General features: G+C 54.2%; 2 protein-coding genes across 2 annotated transcripts in view; one reads left to right on the top strand and one right to left on the bottom strand.

The window, feature by feature from the left end:
- The window catches only part of LOC143696056 (uncharacterized), a 317,065-nt gene that overhangs the window by 131,755 nt on the left and 165,529 nt on the right, over positions 1–19,781 (top strand). The window contains exon 4 of the mRNA XM_077191262.1: positions 6,876–7,670. Within this exon, the coding sequence (XP_077047377.1) occupies positions 6,876–7,670 (795 nt within the window). The remainder of the gene's footprint in view (positions 1–6,875; positions 7,671–19,781) is intronic.
- LOC143696053 (uncharacterized) overlaps positions 1–19,781 on the bottom strand; it is a 1,205,294-nt gene that overhangs the window by 1,097,805 nt on the left and 87,708 nt on the right. The gene's annotated exons all lie outside the window — the stretch shown is intronic.

Below are 19,781 nucleotides of genomic sequence, written 5' to 3'. Positions count from 1 at the left end.
CTCATCCAGTCCCACCCCCTGCCACAGGACACCTTCCAGCATCCCAGATTGCTCCAAGCCCATCCAGCCTGGCATGGAACATTTCCAGGGATGGGGCAGCCACAACATCCACACCCACAAATATTAATGAATGTTGGACTTGAGACAGCACCTAAATCCATTCCTCCTTTATTAAGCTGATCCTAAGATGCATTAGGATCCAGGGGAATCAAGGAGTTCTCAATGCCTACCCTTGTATCTCCGTTCTTGGAGTCATGTCACTGAGAATTTCAGTGTTTGTTTAAAAACTTTTCTCAGATAAGGTGTGAAGCCTGAGATCACTTTCAAGACTCAAACTTTTGCTCTCAAGAAAATTAGCTTTTAAAAAATGCCGTGGTTTGAGCCAGTGTCACAGTTTCAGGGAGTTTCAGGCGAGGAGTCCACAGCCCCATCAGTGCCAAGCCTTCCCTTCTAAGAACATCTTCCCCCCCTTTTCCTCCTTTCCCACCTTAAAGAAGAAGCTGAGGAAGCTGGAGCCAGTGCTGCTGTTGCCATCTCTGCTTCTGGAATTTCCTTGGCAAGTGTGGCTTTTCTGCCATTTCTGTCCCTGCTGACTTCATCCTTTCAGCCCCTCTCCTACTTCTGGAGGTCTTGGTGGGCTCCATCCTCCAAAACCTCAACTGGCCTTTTAGGAAATCTAACATTTCTTCCTGTGAGTCCTCCGTTGAAAGCTTGTGGCCATTGCCCCTTTCAGTGAGGCCAAAAACCTCAGTTTATATCACTACAACTTACTTCTGACTCCCACAATTAGTTAATCTTGCATTGATGACTGCCCATTCTGAACCATGGGTCTGGTGCTGGGACATTCGGTGCATTCAGACCAAGGGGTCTCCTGACTTTCCTTAGTCTTTGGGTTTGGACTCTGTCCTGGTGCAGTTTTCATCAGATTTGGACCAGAGGGTGCTGGACACTGGAACAGACTCCCCAGGGAATGGTCACAGCCCCTGTGAATTCAAGGAATGTTTGGACAAGGCTCTCAGACCTGTGGTGGGATGTCCTGCGCAGGGCCATGAGTCAGACTCATGATCCCTGTGAGTCCCTTCCAGCTCAGGATATTCTTGGATTTGTTGGAGTCAGTCATGGATATGGACAAGACACCTCAGGGTGGATCCCTTTCTCTGCTCTCTGCTATTCTGCTCTTTCCTGGCTATCTCCAAGAAAATTGCTCTGCACTTATCTTTTTTTTATCAATTGCAGCAGCTTGCTGGGCTTTCTTCTAAATCTTCCAGATGTCTTTGATCAGCCATGCAAAACACTTTTCATTTTCTCCTGAACTTTGCTTTTCTCTTGAATAAAAAGTGCAGCCAGACTTGCTTAAGAGGTTTTCTTGAGGCAGTACCACTTTCCTTTCTGTCTTATGGACCGTGTTTTGCCTTTTAATTTCACCAACGTGACACCTTGGTAGGACAGGCCCAGGTGATTTCCTCATTTGGATCCAGTGGGGCTGGGATTTCCAGCCCTAAACTCCTTGGACTCTGGCACCAAAAATCGATCATAACATCACACAGCAGCTTCTCCCTTTTAAACTTTCTCTGAAATAACCAAAACAGCTCTTAAAATTCCTTTCGCTTACAGCTTACACTGTGGCATGAGTGTCTCATGTCACGCGACCCCTCCTCGAGACCCCTCTTAGGACCCATCCGCACCCCCCAGGTCCCCCCACAATGCCCCAGGACCCCTCCCCAGACCCCCCCAAACCCCCGGACCCCTCCCCAAAGCCCCCCCAGACCCCCCCGGACCCTCCCCCGCCCCCCCCCCCCGATCCCCTCTCAGGCCCCTCCCGCTCCTGTCCCGAGCCCGGGGGGTCCCGGCGGCGGCGGGGAAGGGGGCGCCGCTTCCGGCTCGCCTCTGATTGGCTGGGACGGCGCAGGGGAGGCGGGCCTTGCTGAGGGGATCCGCGCCGTGATTGGTTAGTTCAGGGATGTGCAGCGCGCTGATTGGTTGGTTCGGGTCGGGGCGCGCCGCCATTGCTGGGAGCCCGCACACGCGGTGGAGGCGCGAGATTGTGAGGGAGAGCGGAGCTGAGGTGGGGCCGGGGGCAAACTGGGGGGGTTTGGGGCGGGTCTCAGGGGAAATTGGGGATTTTTAGGGGCATCGATGGGAAACACGAGGTTGTGCGGTGGGTTTGGGGGGAATGAGGGGGTCTGAGGGGGCTTTGGTGGGTCTGAGGGGGCTTTAGGGAGCTTTGGGGGGAGCTTGAGAGCGTCTGGAGCGTTCTCAGGTGGGTTTAGGGGGAACTGAGGGGAATTGGGAGAGTCTGGGGGGATTTTGGGGGATTGCGAGAGGAACTGGGCGGTTGTGAGTGGATCTGGGCGGTTCTGAGGTGGGTCTGGGGAACTTCGAGGAGTCTGAGGCGATTTCATGAGGTTTGGGGGGATTGAGGGGTCCGAGGGGGATTTGGGGCAGTCTGATAGATTTGGGGGCGTCTCAGGTGGATCTGGGGTGAATTTTGGGGAGAACTGGGGGGGATGAGGGTTCTGGGGAGGTTTTTGGGGTCCTGGGGAGGGTTTGGGGGTCCAGAGAGGTTCTGGGCCAACACTGGGGGAGCTCTGCGGGGTTGGGCGTTCCTGGAGGGGTCCTGGGGGAGATTTGGGGGTCCCGGGGGGTCCCAGGCCCACCCTGAACCGGGGTCTGGGGGTTTCGGGGGGAGGGGGCACTGCAGGGGTTCCCCCCTCCCCCGTTTTTGGGGGGTCTCCCATGGTGCCCCCTCCCCAAAAAGCTCCCAGGGCCCCCTGAAGTGGCTCCTGTTCCACCAGCCGGTGCCCCCTGATCCAGGACGGCCCCACTGAGTCTGGGGGGATTTGTGGGGATTTTGGGGTTCTGAGAGGGTTTTTGGGGATTTCGGCGTGGCTTTTTTGGGCTTTGGGGGATTTTGTTTGGAGTTTGGGGGGAACTATTGGGGTTTTTGGGAGGAATTATTGGGTTTTGGGATGGTTATGTTATTTTGGGGGGGTTTGTTGATTTGGGGGATTTTGGATTTTTGGTGTTTTGTTGGAGTTGTGGGGGCTTTTGGGGGGAGATTTATTGAAAATTTAGTGAGTTTTTTAAAATTTTGGTGAGTTCCACTGGTATGTTTGGAGATTCCCTGGGGTTTTTGAGGGTTTTCTTGTAATTTTTGAGGATTTGTGGGGTTTTAGTGAAATTTTAGGGGGGCTTTGGGGCATTCCCTGGGTGTGGGGAAGGGCTGAGAGGTACCAAAATCTCCTTAAAAGCCCCGAAAGTCCCAATAAAACCCACAAAATCCTTTGATCTCAAAATCCCATTAGAACACTCTAGAATCCCAATAAAAGCCCATAAAATCCTTTGGAATCCCAAAAACCCCAAAAATCCTGATTAAACTCCACCAATCCCCCAAAGATGTCCCCAAAACCAGAAAAAGTCCCACAAAATCACCCCCAAGATCCAAAGAAATCCTGGCAACACCCAAACCCCCCAAATCCCACCAAAAATCCCAAAAACCCCAAATCCCCAATGAATCCCTCTGAATGCTACCACAATTCCAATAAAATGCCCCAAAATCTCCTAAAAATCCCAATAAAACCCCAGGAATTTCTGAGAATCCCAAAAAATCCCAATAAAATCGCAGTAAAACCCCCAAAATTCAAAAGGAGCCACAAGAAATTTCAATAAACCCCCAAACACCCCCAGAAAAACTCCCCCTCAAAATGCCAAGAAAATCCCCCAAAATCCAAACCCCCCAAAATCCACAAAACCAGCCACTCCCAGTCAATCCCAGTGTGATTCCAGTCGCTCTCAATGAGATCCCAGTGTAACCCAGCATGGCCTCAGCTGCTCTCACTGGGATCCCAGTGTCATCCCAGTTGCTCCCAGCATAATTCCAGATGTTCCCAGTTCCTCCCATGATGATCCCAGTTGCCCCAAGAATAGTCCCAGTCCCTCCCAGCAGGGTCCCAGTCGTGCCCAGTTGCCTCCAGGGTAGATTCAGTTTCCCCCAGCATCGTCCCAGTTGCTCCCAGCATGGTCCCAGCTGTTCCCAGGGTGGTTCCAGTGCCCCCAGGATGGTTAGAGACACTCCCAGTATGTTTTAGTTACCTCAGAATGATCCCAGTCTTTCCCAGTTCCTCCCAGTTTCCTCTAGCATCATCCCAGTTTCCATCTGTTGCTCAAAGGGTGGCCCCAGTTGCTCCCAGGATGATCCCAGTTGCCCCAGTTGTAGTCTCAGTCCTCTCAGCATGGTTCCAGAACCTTCCAGCTGATCCCAGTTGCTCCCAGTGGGTCACATTTTCCTCCCAACATGGGCCCAGTAGCTCCCAGTAAGCCCCAGTCGGGTTCCATTCACACCCAGTATAATCCCAGTATGAGTGTAGCCACTCCCAGTATGATCCCTGTCCCTTGCAGTCTAATCCCAGTTGCTCCCAGTCACTCCCAGTATATCCCAGTTGCCCCCAGCATGTCTGCAGTCATTTCCAGGCACTGCCAGTGGCCCCAGTAAGGTGTCAGTTATCCCAGTATGATCCCCCAGTCATGCCCAGTATATCCCAGTTGCCCCCAGCATGCATCCAGTCCTTCCCAGTTCCTCCAGTTTGCTTGCAGCATCATCCCAGTTTCCCTCAGCTGCTCCCAGTAGCCCAAAGTGTGATCCCAGTCGCTCCCTTTCAACCCCAATATGATCCCAGTAAGCTCCAGTTTGATCCCAGTCACATGCCAGCCCTCCCAGTGTGGTCCCAGTATAATCCCAGTTGCTTCCAGTCTCTCCCAGTATGGTCCCAGCTGCCTCCAGTGTGGTTCCAGTTGCTTCCTAGATCAGCCCAGTCAGTCCCAGTATGATGCCATTTGCTGCCAGCGTGCTCCCAGTTGCTCCCAGTCAGGCCCAGTCTGGGGGATGATGTGCAGGGTGTGCTCCCAGTCCCTCTCAGATCCTCCCAGTATTAGTCCAGTCCCTCCCAGTATGATCCAGAGATGAGCCCAGTGTGCTCCCAGTCCCTGCCAGTATGAACCAGTTGTGCTCCACATGGTTCCAGTTGCTCTCTTTCACTCTCACTTTTGTTCCAGTCACCCCCAGTATGTCCCAGTGTAGCCCAGTTCCCTCCAGCATCTTTCCAGTTCCTTCCAGTATGATCCCATTTGCTCCCAAGCAATCCCAGTCAGCCTCAGTGTAGTGGCACTCACTGCCAGAATGATCCCAGTCAGCTCCAGCATGATCCCAGTTCACCCCAGTATAAGCCCAGCAGTTTCCAGTCACCCCCAGCGTGCAGCCAGTCACTCCCAGTTGCTCCTGGCATGATCCCAGTTGTTCACAGCTGTTCTCAGTCACTCTCAGCATAATCCCAGTCACTCCCAGTATATCCCAATTGCCCATAACATGGTGTTAACTGCCCCCTGCAGGCTCCTACTCGCTCCCAGTATGATCCCAGTATGATCCACGTATCCATCAGATCACAATCTGCCCTGGTATGGCAGTATAATCCCAGTATGATGTCAGTACAAAGCCAGTACAGCCCCAGTCAGTCCCAGTACGATCCCAGTGCAGCCCAGTCCCTGGCAGTGCTGCCACTGCTGGGATCCCCCAGGCCTGTGTGCGTTCCCCCCTGGCGGATTTGCCGAGAGGAGCCCCAAGGGCTGGCAGTGGCCAGGCAGGGTCCCCAGCAAGGCCCAGTTTGGATGTGCAGCCCCCAGTTTGCCCAGTTTGCCTCTCCTTTGGCCCGGGCCGGGTTCCCCCCGCCCGCAGCGGCTGGGAGCAGCCGAGAGCCCCGCGCTGCCCATGCCGACCTGGCCCGGCTCCATGGCCGCTGCTGCCGCGGGCTGCGAGGGCTGCGGGAACGGGGCACCGAGGGTGTGGCTGCTGCTGGGGGAGGAGGAGGGAGGGAAGGGCAGGGATGGAGGGGGAGGAGGAGGCGGGGTAAGGGGGAGGAGGGGGAGAAGGAAAGGAAGGGGCGGGATGGAAGAGGAGATGGGGGTGGGGATAAAACAGGGGAGGAGGAGGAGGGGAGATGGAAGAGGAGGAGCGGGAGGAGAAAGAGCAGGGAAGGAGGCGGGGTTAGGGGGAGGAGGAGAGGGAGGTGGAGATAGGACAGAGGAGGAGCGGGAAGAAGAGGAAGAGGAGGGACAAAGGTGGATCAAGGCTGAGCTGTGGGAGCCATGCGGTCTCGATCCCTGCCTGAATTCGCAGCCCCCACCTGTGGGATCATCGCCCCCCCCTCCATGGCGCAGGTGAGCGGGGAGGGGGAGCCCAGCCCGGATATCCCGGGGGGTCCCTGGGTTGGGTTTCTGGGGGGATGTTTGGAGAATGAAGAAGTCGAAGGCTGAGCGGAAAAGGCCCCTCGGGGGGACATCGGGGGGTGGCGGTGGCGGCTGCCGGCAGAGGCAGCCTGGAGGAGCAGAGCCCTGTGTCCCCCAGGAGGCCAGAGTGGGGAGGCCAGAGAGGGGGGAGCGCCGCCATTGGCGGGAGCCTCAAGAGCCTGGAGAGGGGCAGGGGGACTCCTTGGAGCCGCTGCAGCGCAGAGCAGAGAATGAGGGGAGAAGGGAGCCCGGGAGCCCAAAGAGCCCCGGCATCCCGAAATGGGGAGAGCCAAGAGGGGGCAGTGCGTCCCCAGAGACGGCCTGGGGGGATCTCGTTGCCCTTGCCTGTGGCACGGAGGCAAATCCCATGCTGTCCTTGTCCTTCCTCGCCCAGAGCAGGAGCTGAGCATGGAGAGCAGGGAGGACAAATGCCCGCGGCAGAACCTGGTGGCAGAGGCCGTTTTGAGCGGCTCCACGGCGCAGGAAGCCAACGGGGAGGAAAAGGCCCGGAGATGCCGCACGAGGAGGGGCTGCAAACGCAGATGGCGGGGATGTGAGGGGGAAAGAGCCAGCCTGGGCCGGGAAGGCGGCCGGAGATGGAGTCAGAGCTCGGAGCTGGTGCTCCATGAGCAGCTCCATGATGGGGAGAAGCCCCACACGTGCGTGGAGTGTGGGAAGAGCTTCAGGTGGAACTCCGAGCTGATCAGGCACCAGAGGATCCATACTGGGGAACGGCCCTACGAGTGTGGGGAGTGTGGGAAGAGCTTCAGCTGGAGCTCCAGCCTGATCAGGCACCAGAGGACCCACACGGGGGAGAGGCCCTATGAGTGCTCCAAGTGTGGGAAGAGGTTTCAGACCAGCTCCAGTCTCCTCCAGCACTATCAGAGTCACACAGAGGAGAGGCCCTTCCAATGCCCCGACTGTGGGAAGGGATTCAAGCGCAACTCTGACCTCGTCAAGCACCGGCACATCCACACTGGGGAACGGCCCTACGAGTGTGGGCAGTGTGGGAAGAGTTTCAGGGGGAGCTCTGACCTGATCAAACACCAAAGGATCCACACAGGGGAGAAGCCCTACGAGTGTGAAGAATGTGGGAGGAGCTTCAGCTGCAGCTCCAACCTGATCGTCCACCAAAAGATCCACACTGGGGAGAGGCCCTACGAGTGTTCTGAGTGTGGGAAGGGGTTTCAAATCAGGTCCCATCTCCTCCGGCACTATCAGAGTCACACAGAGGAGAGGCCCTTCCAATGCCCCGACTGCGGGAAGGGATTCAAGCTCAACTCCCACCTCGTCCTTCACCAGCGCATCCACACCGGGGAGAGGCCCTACGAGTGTCCCCAGTGTGGGAAGAGCTTCTCCAGGAGCTCTCACTTGACCCAACACCAACGGAGGCACCGGTAAGGGAAGCCCTGCGAGTGCCCCGAGTGCAGGAAGAGCTTCGTGCGCTGCTGCAGCTCCATCCCCCACTGGAGGAGGCACTTTGGGCACAGCCCTGGTCACTCACATTCCCTGTGATCCATGTTGGGAACACACCTGGCTGCTTCTCCTTTTGGTTTGGCCTGAATTTTTTTCCCTTCTCCATCTCTTAGCAGTTCAAAAGCCAAGAGGGATTCATCTGTCACTTCAAAACCACTCAAATCTCACTGAAAACAAATGAATTTTAACCCAAAAGGGCTCAATTCCACCTCAAATTCCTTGTTCCCTCCTCAAAAAAACTCAATCCCATGGCAAACTCACTCCATTCCACAGCCACCAGGGTGAGATGGGGTGGGAAGCAGACTGGGAGAAGTGCGATCATGTGGAACGGTGGGATGGGGATTGTGTGGGCCTGGCTGTGTGGGATGTATTTGATAGCAAATAAAAATTTCTGAGTTACTGATTTCTGTCCCATTCATTTTCAGGCAATTTTGTTTGTGGTGTCACCTTGTCAGCTGAATTAATTCCCATAAGAATCCCTTCTTTAGAATCATCTAACCCAAGCAATCCAAAAAACCAGTATCCAAATAAAACCACCCCCCTGCGTTTAATTTTTTTAATTGTAATTTAATTGTTTTAGAGTATTTAGGGGTGTTATAAATTATTTGGTTAAAAGGTATGAGAAATTATCATGGTGTTTGGTTTTGTGTTTAGTATATTTGTAATATGAATTGTTTAACTAAGGTGTGTTAGATTGCATGTTTGTTTTTTAGATATTTTTTATCTCAAGTATATTAGCCATCGAGTTAAAACTTTCAAAAGGTATTTCTTGATATATAATTTGTTTATTTATATGCATTGGTAATATTATAGTAATAGTTGTTGGTTTGGTTTGACTCATTGTTGGAGTATTGTAAAGAAGAGTTTAGATTTTCATATTTTATTTTTATTATAATTTATTTAATTTCAATTATTATTTCTTTGTTTATAATTTTATTGCAATTTGTTGAGGGGAAAGGAAGGAAGTTCAAGGGCAGGAACATTTTTTCCTGGCTGGGAACTGGAATTCCAGACCCTGGGAGTGTGTGCCGGACCCCACAGACTGGGATCGAAGATGGGCTGGGATCAAATACGGACTGGGATCAAATATGGGCTGGGATCAAATATGGGCTGGGATCACATGGATGGGGATCCTGTGCATCAGAACCCTCCAGACCAGGATAGCCTGAAGTGGGATCAAATATGGACTGGGACTGTATGGACTGGGATCCCAGGGACTGGGACCATATGGATCAGGACCACACAGACTGGGATCAAATATGGGCTGGGACTGTTTTTTAAAGTAACTTTGTTCTATAGTTTTTATTTCTGTTGTTAATTAAGCTCAGTGAAATAGCTGCTTGTGGTAAACTGCCTGCTTGGATGGGATAACATCCAATGCACACAGGATGAGGACACCTGTACAGATCTGCCAACTATCAGCACTCCCTGTCTGAAGGCAGAGTGCACCAAGGCCCAAAACCTGGAGGTGATAAAGAGAAGGAGCCAAAACCACAGCCAAGAAACACACATGCTCTGAAAAGGCAGACCCAAGGAGGGGCCGTGTAAAGTCATTCCTGGAATATGTAAAGTAGTTTATGGATATGCATGAGGGTCTATGAATATGCACCAGGCTGATGTAAGGGGAAAGGTATTTCAGGGCGATGCAGATTCCTTGGTTGTGGTTTTAGTCCATTTTTATCACCTCCAGTTTTTGGGCTTTGGTCTACTCTGACTCTGAGAAATTGAGGTTTTGGGATTTTTAGTATGTTGTGGATGGAAGCAAAATGGAAGGCACAGTGTTTTGTCCTGGGTTTCTTCTTCATGCTTCTTCCTTCTTCTTCATGGGTTTGGGTGGCTTTTTGTATTTGGGCAGAAATTCCACATTGCAGGCTCTTTGGGATCAGTTATTGGGTTAAAAGGGAAAATAATCTAGGTGTCAGTTCCTAATTGGATAGTTTAGTCTTAAAAGACCTTGGAACAAGAGATTGTGGGCCATTTTGTGCCTTCTACTGAAAAGCTGCTGAACTCCCAGTAATGAGGCTGTTTTACTGATAAGAAATAATAAACACTTGAGTCTGAACATGAATTACTGTCTCAAGTGCCTTCAATCCAGAGCCAGTGAAACCAACAACTGGTACCCCACAGCTTGAGGTAGTGCCAAGGCAGAACTTGTTCATGCTCTTTTCCCCTGGTGATTTTCTACTCCCGTCCAGACTCTGATAGCAAAGCCGAGCTGGTGACAAAAGATTGACCTTGGCATCCTGGGGCACTTTCTGGGTGGGTGTTTGAATCTGCTTTTCCAGGCCTCGGGCTGAGCAGGGTGAGGCCGAGGCCTGGGCCCCTCCAGGCGGCGCCGGGAGCGCCCGGGGCAGCGGCGAGGGGCGGCCCTGAGGGGCGGCACAGGGGGCATTTCCCCCGAGCGGGCGGGCGGGCGGGCGGCGGGGAAAGGCGCCCTGGGCACAAGGGCAGGCACAAGGGCCCCGGCTCTCTGCAGTGCGGGCGGCCCAGCGCCAATCGCTGCTCCCGGAGCCGCTGCCAGGGCCGGGTCTCCTCCCCGCCGCTGACCCTGCACCTGCAGCGCTGCCTCCGCCTCTGCCGGGCTCCCCGGCACGGACGGCAAGGACGTGGACACGCTGCAGCAGGGGCCCAGCAGGGACACCCAGATGGTGCCGGGGCTGCAGCTCCTCTCCTGCAAGGAAAGGCTGACACAGCTCGGCTTCTTCAGCCTGGGAAAGAGACCCAGCCTTGATCCAGCTGTGGCCTTCCAGTACCTGAGGGCAACACACAAGAAAGCTGGACAGGGACTTTGTACGGGGGCAGGCAAGGACAGGACAAGGGAGCATGGATCCAAATGGAGAGAGATTAGGTTTAGGTAAGGGATTGAGAAAAAAGGCTCTCCTGGAACAGGTTGCCCAGAGAAGGTGGGCATGTCCCGTCCCTGACAGTGTTCAAGGCCAGGCTGCATGGAGCTCTAGACAAGCCGGTCCAGTGCAAGGGGTCCCCAGCCACAGCAGGGGGTTGCAGCCATGGGATTTTCCAGATCCCTTCCAAGCCAAACCATGCCACGACTCCATGATTCTGGGATACTTCCCCTCCTCATCCTCTGGCAGAAAAAGAAACTTGGCCCCAAGTTCCACACTGCAGACCATGTCTTTTGGCAGCCTGCAACTGTGTCAACAGAGGATGAAAAGAGATGACATTACTGACACAATTTCCCTTTTCTACTTAAAAAGTAAATGCTCTGCTCCTGTCCACTCTGGCAAAATTGTCAGAAGACGCAATTGTTCCCCATGAAATGCTTGGTCGCGTGCAAAGAAGAAAGAAGCCAGAAGCCAACAGTCTTCGTTATTGCTACATTGTTTTCTTTGGTTACTTCTCTAATAGGAATGACTTTGGGGTGTGATCTGTTTGTTTCTCTCTTTCGTTCCTTGGGGCGCGCGGCGGCTCCTCCGTTGGGTTCGCGGGGGCAACGGAGGAACGGCCGCGAGCTCCGGCGGCTCCGCAGCAGCACCAGCAGCGCTACTCTCGATCGGTTTTCCACTCGACTTTTCACTCGCTCCGCATCCCCTTCTCCCTCTCACACTCACTCTACTCCCGTCCCGTGCCGTTCCGTCCGTGTTCCGCCTCTCCCAGCCCGGCTGATGCCGCGTCCCGCAAGGCGCCCCTCGGCGGGGCCGCCCCGTGCCCGCCCCTGCCCGGCCCGCCGTGGTTCCGCCTCGGCCGGGCTCTCTCCGTCCTGGCTGTGGCGCCGCTGGAAGAGCCGCTCGCTCTGGTGCTGGCGGAGCAGCGCGGGCTTTTGGCTGCGCCTGGCGCTGGCTCTGGCCCAGCCCCGGCCGAGGCCCCGGCCCCGAACGAAGCCCCTACCGCGGTTCCGCCCGCAGCCGCCCCGCTGCCGCCCGGCTCCTGCCCCGTGGCCCAGAGCGTGGCCAGCAGCTGCCCCGCTCCGAGCTCCGCCGCTCGCCAGCTCGGCCGCCGGCCCCGAGCCGCCGCAGCCCGGGGCGGCTCGGCAAGCAGCAGCGCGCCGGGCGGGCGGGTGCCCCGGGCAGAAGAGCGGCAGCGCGGTGCTGCCCGCACGGGCGGAGAGGCCTCCCCTGGAGCAGCTCTAGCGGCAGGGCCCGCTGCTGGGCAGCGGCGGCTGCGGCAGCGTTTACTCCGGTCCCCGCCTCGCCGACGGCGCCCCGGGAAGAGACGGGGCCGGCTCGGAGGGCGGCGGCGGGCGGCGGGCGATGAGCTCAGCCCGCCGCTGGCCTTGGCTCGCAGGCGGCCATCAAGCGAGTGTCCGGGAGCGCATCTCGGAGTGGGCGCGGCTGGGGAGTGAGCGGGGCCAGCGGGAGGAGCCGGCGGGGCGTGCCGGGCGGGGCTGAGGCGAGGCCCGGCAGGGCGGCAGCCGGAACGCTGCGAGGGCAGCGAGCGTGGAGTGAGCGGGGGCCGCGCAGCGCCCCGGGCCGGGCCATGGCGAGCCGCGGCGGGGCCGGGCAGGGGCTGCCCAAGGCGCGGTGCAGCATCGGCTCCGCTGACGGCATCGCGGTCCCCCCGCAGCGCAAGGGCGCCCTTGTGCCCCTGGAGCTGGCGCTGCTGTGGAAGGTGTCGCGGCCTGGCTTCCTCAGCGTCGTGCAGCTCCTGGACTGGTTCGAGGTGCCCGAGGGCTTCGCGCTGCTCATGGAGCGTCCGCAGCGCTGTCAGCACCTCTGGTACTTCCTGCACGAGCGGCGGTTCCTGACGGAGCCCGTGGGGCGGGGGCTGTTCCACCAGGTGCTGGAGGCCATGGGGCACTGCAGCAGCCGCGGCGTCCTGCACCCCCACATCAAGGCCGAGAACGTCCTCGTAAACCTGGCCATGGGCGAGGCGAAGCTCATCGACTTCGGCTGCGGCACGATCCTCCAGGACACGTTCTACAACCGGATGTCAGGTGAGCCCAAAGCCGGGGCCCAGCCGGGCAGTGGAGTTCCCCCCTTGGCTGGCAGAGGGGGAAGAGGGAGGGAAGGAAGGAGGGAAGGAAGGAGGGGGAATCCATCTTCAGCCAGCTGCAGCCAAGTTGCTTTATGGCAGGGCAGGGGCTGGCTGTTGTGGAACGGGAGCTGGCTGGGAGGGAGGGAGCAGCATGGGCCTGATGAGCTGCGCCCGTGTCCCATAGGAACGCCGGAGTACAGCCCACCGGAGTGGATCCTCTTTGGCTGCTACCATGGCCAGCCAGCCACCATCTGGTCCCTGGGCATCGTGCTCTATGAGCTGCTCTGTGGGCACCTTCCTTTCCACAGCAACGAGGACATCGTCCGGAGCCAGCTCTTCTTCCTGCCCCGGGTGTCTCAGGGTGGGGATGCGCCTTCAGGGCACGAGGGGAAGAACGGGGTTGGGAGGGGCGGCTGGCACATAAGCGTCCTGCTCTTGCAGCTGGTGAGGAGGTGGATCTCCTGGGCTTAGCTGGAGGAGGTGGCACCTGTGCCTCTGTGCTGGTGTCCTCCGCAAGAGAGGATTGATAGGAAGCTTTTGGCTGCAGCTCTGAGCACTCCTGGTGTGGCCTGGGCACTGTGGAATGTGGGAGAGCATGGACAGGAGCCTTGTCCCGCTGAGCTTTGTAGACGGCTGGCTGAGAAAGGTCACGTCGACATAATACCCCTGGTTAAGCAAGAAGGAGACAAGTCTAGAAGTCAGCAGTCAGTGTCCATATAAGGCAAGGACATTATGCCCTTGATGCAACAACAGGATAGGGAAGAGGCTCTTTTGCCAAAAATATGAAGAATAGTTTCAACAGAATAACCACAAGAATGCAGAAGGAGGCGTAGTTGGCCGATAAGTAACTAAACAATAATGAGCGCTCCTTTGCAATATGTATGAGCTTTATTAACACCAATATAAATATGTGTGACTCTCAATAAAGTTCGAGACTTGCTGATCAGTCATATTGCATGCCACATTTCTCCTGCCGATCCAACACAAACCCAAACTCCAGCCCTGGGATACCCTATAAAAGCCCCACAGCCCTGCCTTTGCCCTGTCTTTCGGGGGTCAGAAATGGACTCTGGAGCTTTCTGAAACCCAGACCCGTCTCGTTTGTTCCTGGCACCGGCAGCTGCAGCCTCCCTGGACACCATGAACTCTGGAGAATGGGGGCAGCCAGTGGGGACAGGTCCTGGACTGCAAGATAAGTGTGTGTTCTGTTTGCCATCTGTCAGTGGTGGGGCAGTTATCTTCTGTTCATTGGGCAGTTTCTCTCTTCCACAACCAATCCTCCCTGTGGGGAGGTGTGTTCCATTAATAGGCCATTAATTATTAATTATTAATCTTCTGGTAATGTGCCACTGAGTGTCACTGCATGGCTGATTAAATGACATCATCCCATTGGGAGATGCTCCGCCCAGGGGGAGGAGCCAAGCATTCCTACCTGGATAGAATCTGAGATTTGGAACACTGTAGGCAGCCTTTTCCTCCTGGATTCCCAGAGGAGCAGCTGTCTTTCTTCTCCACTGGATTCCCAGAGGATCAGCCTTTTCCTACTGGATTCCCAGAGGAGCAGCTGTCTTTCTTCTCCACTGGATTCCCAGAGGATCAGCCTTTTCCTCCTGGATTCCCAGAGGATCAGCCTTTTCCTCCTGGATTCCCAGAGGATCAGCCTTTTCCTACTGGATTCCCAGAGGAGCAGCTGTCTTTCTTCTCCATGGGATTCCCAGAGGATCAGCCTTTTCCAACTGGATTCCCAGAGGAAGGAAGATTCCCAGGCCCATCTACAGCAGCCCTGGACCTTCAGAGGAAAACTCCACCCTTCTCCAGGATCCCTGCTCCAACAGAGCCACACCTGGCACTGCAGGAGGGCTGCAGCCACCACTGAATGGGACTGCTGCCAGCACCCTGACCCACAGGGGGTCAGGCCCTGTTCTGACTCTGTCTGTGGGGTTTTTTTTGTTTGTACTACTGCATTTATATTTTTAATTTTTCCTAAAAAAGAACTGTTATTCCTATTCCCATATCTTTGCCTGAAAGCTCCTTAATTTCAAAATTATAACAATTTAGAGGGAGGGTTTACATTTTCCACTCCAGGGGAGGCTCCTGCCTTCCTTAGCAGACACCTGGCTTTTCAAACCAAGACAATAACAAAGTTACTTGAACACCACAGATAGAAAATCCATTTTAATCTCTGCAAAAAGCCAATATTATGTGTCCATAACAATAAACCTCTTGCTGAGTGATGGTAGATGTCAAAGTAACTTTGCTATAAAGATATAGTTTTTATTTCTGTTGTTAATTAAGCTCAGTGAAAAGGCTGCTTGTGTTAAACTGCCTGCTTGGATGGGATAACATCCAATCCACCCAGGATGAGGACACCTGTACAGATCTGCCAACTATCAGCACTCCCTGTCTGAAGTGAGCTACACTTTGGTAACATCTCATGTTTCATGCATGCAGTGGGTGACAAGATGATTTAAAATGCTAATGAAATAAACAACAAAGATTTAAAAATGCTCATAAAATAAACAAGAAAGGTCATTTTTGTTCCTCAAAATAACAACAACAACAACAAGAAGTTCTGGTTTAATGAAAGGTGGAATCCATTGCTCTTAAGAGCAAAGATTCATAGCTGGAATAAAGAGTGTTCAGCCCAGCTGTTTCTACTATGAGGCCGTATTTCATCCCCCCTGAAAGTCCTTCATGTTTGCACAGAAAACTGTCCCTGCACAGCCCAATAAATTCCATCACTTCAGCTGGCCAAACAACCACTGTGGTCAAGTGGGGTCTGAGCAGCTTCCAGGATCCCAAGCAGCTTCAGAAGCTTCATTTTACACCTCCTCTTCTCCCAGTGAATACCCAGCACCACCATCACTGTGGACCCATAGCTATGGATCACTGGCCTGGCCAGCACAGGGCTAATGTTTGCATCAGCCAGGAGGAGCTGCTCTGCCTGGCTGTCTGTCTCAGCCTCAGCCCTGAGACCCCAAATGCCTCCATTCTGGCCCAATCCTTCCTGGTGCTGAGCATAAGAACTCGTGCAGACAAGAGCAGGGAGGGAATCTCCCCAGCCGTTTATCACCTCAGCAACAAGACCTTGGTACCAGGCTGTTATCTGTAGCAGAAAGCAGCAGCAGGAAGGAGGCACCAGATCACCAGCCCCAGGCCATGGCCCTGGTGCTGTCCTTACCAGTGATCAGTGTCTGCAGCTCTCCAGGAGCTCAGGGAGCAGGGATGCTCCTCACCATCTCATCTTACCCATGCACCCAAAGCCACGGCCAGCTGTGTGCTCCTGCCCACCAGCACATGCCAAGGCACAGCGTGGGATTCTTGGGGAGGTGTCCTCTGCAGGGCCAGGAGCTGGACTTGGTGATCCTTGGGGGTCCTTTCCAACCCAGGATATTTTGTGATTCTAAGGCTTTGGCCAGCCCAGGTTTCAGCCACCTCCCTGATCCAGGTGTGATTGACCCCAAACCAGATCTTGCCTCTGTCTACCCTCCAGTGCAAGGAACATGTTGCATCTACCCCAGCCCTGCTGCTTGTGTCTGATGGATCATGCTGACCTTTTCAACATATTTCTTGGAGTATTATAAAACATTATCTGACAAACAATAAACAACAAAAAAAAAAAAAAACAAAACCAAAAAAACCCCAAAAAAATAAGAAAAAACAAATCAAAAAACCAACAGACCAGCCCAAAGGAAATCAATTTGGGTAATGATGGCCTTTTGTTCCAGCTTATCCTGCACCAAACTCCACAGATGGTAAGTCTGAACATTTCCCAGACCTTCACTATAGAGCTTGGAAGTGTCTCTCTGATTTCTTGGTTGTTTCATGACACGTGCATTTCTCCTATATAATCCCAGTGTTTTGCTAAGAAGCCATATTATAACTGGGAATCAATCTTCTTCATTTGAACATCTAGGACAGCTTCACACATCATTTCACCATTAACTAGGATAGACTCAGCCTTTCAGATCTTTCAGGTTTCAAGCCTGGCTGTGTTGTTTCAGTTCTTTGCTGCTGCTTGTGTTTTGTGAAAAAAAAAAAAAAAATTAAATAACCAGACTTTGGGACTTTCTGTTGTGGCTTGAAGAAGAACACAGGTTGTTTCATCGCTGTTGTGAGACATGTGTTACCCGGCTCATTAATTCACAACAGTTCTTGTTTTCTCTGCCTTTTTCATGCTGATGTGATACATTTGTGAAGTCCAGGGTTGTACTGCAAGTGATTAATGCTGCAGTAAAGTCTGATAAACTGAGATTCCAACAAAAAAGTGTGAAAAATGTAACCTCTAAAGTTCTGAAAGCTCACATGTGACAAAACCCATAAATCAGCCCAGAAGCAGTCATTATGGTGAGTTACTAACTAGATTATGCAGCTGCATTTGTCATCATTTCCCATTACGTAGAGAATAAACCTGTCAGGCTGATTTATGGCAGAGGGCTCCACAAGATGGGAACTGGCACCTGTACTGTTCTGTGGAAAACGATGAGAAATGCTGTGTCTGCTCAAGTGCTGAATGGAAAAGGAAGGAAGGGAGATAACTGTTCTTTGAAGGCACTGATTCAGGGACAAAGACTTCAGAGAGGAGTCATGCTTACACCCATGGGATGGCAGGAAGAGTATCCACCAACCTGTCCCAACAGCAGCAGCAGCATCAGAATGCGTTCTCCACAGGTGGAGGGAAGAGAGGAGAGAGGAGGTCTTTTGAGGGGACCAAAGTCAGTCATGGAGAAATCCTAGAAGCCTGGAATGCTTCGGGTCACAAGGGATCTGAAAAACCATCTTGTTCTAACCCCTGATGTGGGCCGTGACAAACTGAACAGCTGAATGCCTGGCTACTCAGGGGATACTCAAGGTTTTGGATTCCATGCCTGTGCATCTACCGTGGAGCAGCTGGGTCTGCTGGGAGCAGATGGCATCCACCTGAGCTCAGAGCAGGCCAAAAGATGGGCAGATGTGGGACTGAGCAGGGCGAGGGACATCCCTGCACAGCAGCGCTCTGACAAGAGCAGCAGTGGCCTCCTCTCAGTGCCCTTCCCCGAGCAGCAGCCGCTGAACACCATGGTGGCTACACAGATGCTTTTGGCTCTGCAATCCCTTTGTGCTCAAAGGCCACGCTGGGCATTTCAGCTGGGCTGGAAGGTCTGGCTGGGCAGGGAACGGGCAAGAGGCACTGCTGGTGTGAGCTCCATGTGTTCACTGGGGACACAAGGAAGATTCTGTTCATCCAAAGGAAAACACAAGCAGCCAGTCCCTGCTAACACAGCAGTGCGACTCTGTCCAGAGCAGCTCAAACTCTCTGCCAGAACCATCCCCCTGCACCTTCTTGATCTGAAGGGGACTAGAAGTGGTTTCACTGCAGTTCTTTATTTCTGCTGCCTGATAATGGGAAGGTTTCAGAGAAGTCATGGATGGACTGGATCAGGGAAGAGTCAAGCAAGAAAAACTGAGCAACCATCACCCAACCCCACTCACAGAAGAACAAGTCCCATTAGGAAAAGCACCTCAGGTGTTTTCATAGTTGATAATATGTATCCTACTCAACATTATGGATTATAATCTTTTCCATTTGGAAACTTATCAGTGGGGACTTCTGCCTGCTTTGTGAAGGGAGCCCCTGGGGCCCATCCCCTCCCAGAGGGGCTGCACTTGCTGCCTGCCGGGGCTTTCATTGCTGGGCCCACTGGGAGCCCCTGAGCTGGGCTGGGCACCAAGGGCAGGGCTGGCCCGGCTGTGATGCCTCTGGCCCCTGTGACACCAGGGGCAGCGTGTCACAATGGGGGCAGCTGGAAAAGGCCCCCGCAGGTAACGCTGGCCCAGCACAGCCTGGGCAAGCGGTGAGTGCGCACGTGGCGGGGCTGGGCCGGGCCAGGGCCGGGCCACAAGCGCCGCACCCGGGCCTGCATTGTCCCCCTGCACCCAGGGCCAGCCCCTGGGGCCGGCGCCTTGGCCGGGGCACGGGGCTGCTGCTGCTGGCCCACTGGCACAGGCCCTGCTGCCTGCCAGCTGCCCGGGGCCCTCTGCTTCTGCCCTCACATCCCTGCGCCTCCGGGCCTCACTTCGGCCTCCAAAAGCTCCCTTGGCAGCCCCAGTGAAAGCCTTGTCTCTCTCCTCCTGCAGGCCATGGCGCACAGAGCAGTCCTGGCTGGGCTTGTGCTGCTCATCTTCCTGTTCCCACTTTCCGTGGTGGACAGATTTCACGGGGATGGGCAGCCCCGTGCAGAGGAGATGAAAGCGGCCCCCCCAGAGCCAGCTGAGCCTGGCTGGGGACCCTGGCTCCTGGCTGCCTTGCGCTACCTGCACCAGCTCTGGCAAATTGCTCAGCCGCTGCTCCTGCTTTTGGGCTGGTGGCTCAGGCGCAGAAGGGCAGCCACGAGGCAGAGAGCAGCGGCCCAGAGAGCTGAGGAAAAGGCCAGAAGGAGGAAGGTGGAAAGCGAGCGGAGAAGGCGGCTCCTTAGGAAGAGATTCAAAGACATGGGGCAAATGTGCCGGGCCACGAAAGAAATAGAAAAGCAAATGGCCAGGCTGATTGGAATGAATAGGGATACAACCAGGATGCTGAAGGTAGGCAGGGCAGGCTTTTGGAGGAGCACAGGCAGGGGCTGTGTGAAGAAAAGCTTCCTGCTGGAGATGCTCTCTGGGCTGGCCAAGGCGAGCCGCACATCTTTGTGAGCAGCCGGCGCACAGAGCTGCGCTTGCTGCCCAGCACAGCCCTGCGCCGGGGCACAGGCTCCGGGCTCCTGACACACCCTGCCCCTCTGCCCTCTCTCTCCTCACGGGATCTGTAGTAACTGCATCTATTTTAACCCTTTCCCATACAGAGGCTTTGCATCTGCTCGGAGGAAAGCACCATCTGAAGGCATCGGGCCAATGTTTGGAGATTGATTCAAATTCTTCAATAGTTTTGAAATATTTAAAATGTTTTCTTTAAAAATAGTTGTCTTTAGCAACATTTTCAAAACTTTTTATTACTATAATGTAGATTACTACTCTTGTAAGATAACATAAATATTTTAATATTAAGTAGTAATAAATAATGGCACTTTTCCTTATATTACATAGAACTTATAATTCATCAAAATTACCAAGAATTATTA

This window comes from Agelaius phoeniceus, chromosome 28, assembly GCF_051311805.1.
Source record: "Agelaius phoeniceus isolate bAgePho1 chromosome 28, bAgePho1.hap1, whole genome shotgun sequence".
Classification (NCBI taxonomy): domain Eukaryota; kingdom Metazoa; phylum Chordata; class Aves; order Passeriformes; family Icteridae; genus Agelaius; species Agelaius phoeniceus.
Note: the sequence above shows the minus strand (reverse complement) of the source record. Positions and strands in the feature narration are given on the sequence as shown.